Source organism: Polyodon spathula, chromosome 16, assembly GCF_017654505.1.
Source record: "Polyodon spathula isolate WHYD16114869_AA chromosome 16, ASM1765450v1, whole genome shotgun sequence".
In the NCBI taxonomy this organism is placed as follows: domain Eukaryota; kingdom Metazoa; phylum Chordata; class Actinopteri; order Acipenseriformes; family Polyodontidae; genus Polyodon; species Polyodon spathula.
The window spans coordinates 6,423,243-6,426,049 of record NC_054549.1 but is presented as its reverse complement, the minus strand read 5'-3'; the positions used below and the strand labels follow the sequence as shown (position 1 = coordinate 6,426,049).

Here is a 2,807-nt window from a genome sequence, read left to right as displayed (position 1 = left end):
CACGCAGCCTTTGCAAACGCTTATTTTAACAAATTGCTTTTTTTTTTTTTTTTTTTTTTTTTTAAAGCATTTCAGATGCACTTGCAAGAAGTGGATTATGCTGTAAATAAAAATGATACACAACTTTGCAATCTGCAGCTGTATCAGCCAACAACATACTATGCTTCACTTTTCTGAAAAGCAAAACTGTTTGTTTTTATTGATCAACAGTTACAGCCATTTACCTTTCCACTAGCATGAGCTGCCTTTTTTAATAGCAAAACAGACGCTTGCTGCTGAAAATAACAAAGGATGACAAGATGGAAATGCATTGTGCAGGACATCCGTGATCAGGCACTGAAATGGCAGCATTCACTGCGTACAAGTCCAAAGTTAGAAACAGTCGGTAGACCCTTGTTTCATTATTATCTGTTTAATGAAGCCACCCAGGAATACTTTTTTTGTAAATCCTCAGCTGTTAATTCCACTGCTGGTATATCTCAAACCATTTTCGGTGTTGTGGCAACTAAAGGGGAACAATCAAAATATATTTAATACAGAGCAAGATTTTTTTTTTCTTAATATTGCACACACATACAAACATTGGAATAATTAAAAAATATTAATTGCATTCGTTGTGGGCAGGAATTCAGATCAAAACACCAAAGGATACAAATCGCTGGCCTTTTCTAAAACCAAACACGCTCCTTCAGTGAAGCCTGAGTCTAGTGCAATCGGCAGTGTTCATCTCGAGTCCAATATACAGCACTTTTTAAAATGGCTTTCGTAACCTGGTATAAACAAAGGCACGTATTCATTTACAAGAGTGAAGTTCCATGTGCTGAACTGCTGCCTTCTACAAGGCTATTCGAACAATGCATATCTTGCCATGTTTCTATTCAAGTCTTGATGATGGATAGACAGTAACTCGTATTGCACGTTTACATAGGTGATTGCAATAGCTACACCATTTGGCTCAAGTAACTAAAACATTTAAAGCTTTCATCCTGTGTGGAATATTACTTGTAAAAGGATGAAACACAACATGAATGGGTAAAACACTGTACAAACAATGCCAATTTAAATGCATCCAAGGAAGGAGCAAACAAAACTATTTTACAGTTCCTGCCAACGTTAAATGGTGAACTACTGGACGTTATAGTACAGGATCACATTAATAAAAAGCATTTCTTACAGCAATACATTGCATAAATACTTGATAAACTTACAAATAAATAGCAAATCTTCCAAAAATTCATTTAGGCACATTGAATAATGAATCTGGTAAAACCTATCAAAGAAATTAAGTGCTATTAAGGCCTGCTGCTAAGCAGTATGTCTGTGTTTGTTTGTTTTTTCCGGTCTAGCAGTTGCAGAAATGAAATGGATTACTAAAAACAAAAGTGCACTGCCTCAAAAGAACCCTGCCCTACTCAAGGTAGCTTTTTAAACTTCATAGTAAAACACACATTACAAACCAATCTACATTGTTACTGGCATCATCCTCAATAGATGCAAACAATATTAACACAGAACGTGTTTTAAAAGGTTACGCTTTGCAGTACCTTGCCAACACTCCCATGATATTTTGACGTACCGCTTTTGTTTCACATACTTCTCCATTGTGACTGCTAAGAAATAACATACAAATTACATATATATCATTTAACATGTGTAAATGTTCTTCTGAAGTTGTGTTTTGTTGTTTTTAGTGGTGAAAAGCGCTGCAGTGATTCTCTACATTGTTTCTCAATAACTCTTTAGCTGCACGTGAGAATTGAACTCCTTGAGTGAAAGAAAAATGGCAGGATTGTTTTGTTTTTTTCCCCCCCAAGAATGGTTCATTTTCTTGTTTATCGGTTATCTTTGGCTACATTATGAGCCATCCAGTTCACTTTGGTTTTCCAGCTTTCCCGGAGCGCTTCATTAAATTTCACTTTGAAATGTTTAAGGGCTTCTTCTTCAGTCTTCCCCAAGGCTAAAGAATCCTGGAGAGGAGAAAGAAGAGAAGGTAAGGGGTGAACTGGAAACCAGATCCTAAGAATCCTGTCTGCATCACGCAGGGATGTGTCTGTACAGTATCTCGCCCATCGAAATCTAATTTAATTCAAATACCCAGTAGGCTAATGTTACTTTGCCTTAAAGAAAAATGTAAAATAGCATGAACAGGCAGCAAAAAATACACCACTCCCACATTTACTGGCAACTGAGATGGCAAAGTATGTTTAGCAAAAGATGACTATTATTAATAATAATAAAACATCCAAAATCTGTTTACATGTCCAGATAGACTCTTTAGGGCTCCTGCAGTAAAGTCACCACCAGGGGGGAGGTAACGTATAGCAGAATATTCACTTTGTGTCCACAGGTACATCTCAATACTGCAAACACCAATACAAAGAGAGATCTGCAGAATGGGACAGATCCACCACTGCAAGTCCCAACCTCCAAATGTCATTTACCAAGTCTCATGTTAACCCCGTATAAGCTTCAGGGTGTAAGAATGCCATATTTTACATGGTTTTAACCCCTGACCTGTTGCAAGAACTCAAGCTCTGGTTTAAATGGAAGCATGTCGAGATCGAATACTGTATTCACTGGTCAGATAAAAGGTGCTCCACACAGCAGCTACGTGTCCTTACCTTAAGGTACTGGATATCCTTGGAACAGCTCAGCTCTGGCAGCCCAGCGGCCCTCGTCAGCGCAAAGAGGTTGACAAACAGAGTCCCATTCCTACAGAGAATCTTATAGGCTTCTTCACAGTAATCCCGAAACCTAACGGCAGCAAACGGCACGTGATTACCATGCAAACACATCACAATACTGTA

General features: G+C 38.1%; 1 protein-coding gene across 5 annotated transcripts in view; it reads right to left on the bottom strand.

Moving 5' to 3' along the window:
• Positions 1-1,805: 1,805 nt before the first annotated feature.
• The window catches only part of LOC121329032 (phosphatidylinositol 4,5-bisphosphate 3-kinase catalytic subunit delta isoform-like), a 41,931-nt gene continuing 40,929 nt past the window's right edge, over positions 1,806-2,807 (bottom strand). For all 5 annotated transcript variants that reach the window (XM_041274269.1, XM_041274267.1, XM_041274268.1 and 2 more), the window contains 2 exons: positions 2,622-2,754; positions 1,806-1,967 (listed from right to left, as the gene is read on the bottom strand). In XM_041274269.1, the coding sequence (XP_041130203.1) occupies positions 1,833-1,967; positions 2,622-2,754 (268 nt within the window). In that variant the 3' untranslated portion in view covers positions 1,806-1,832. The remainder of the gene's footprint in view (positions 1,968-2,621; positions 2,755-2,807) is intronic.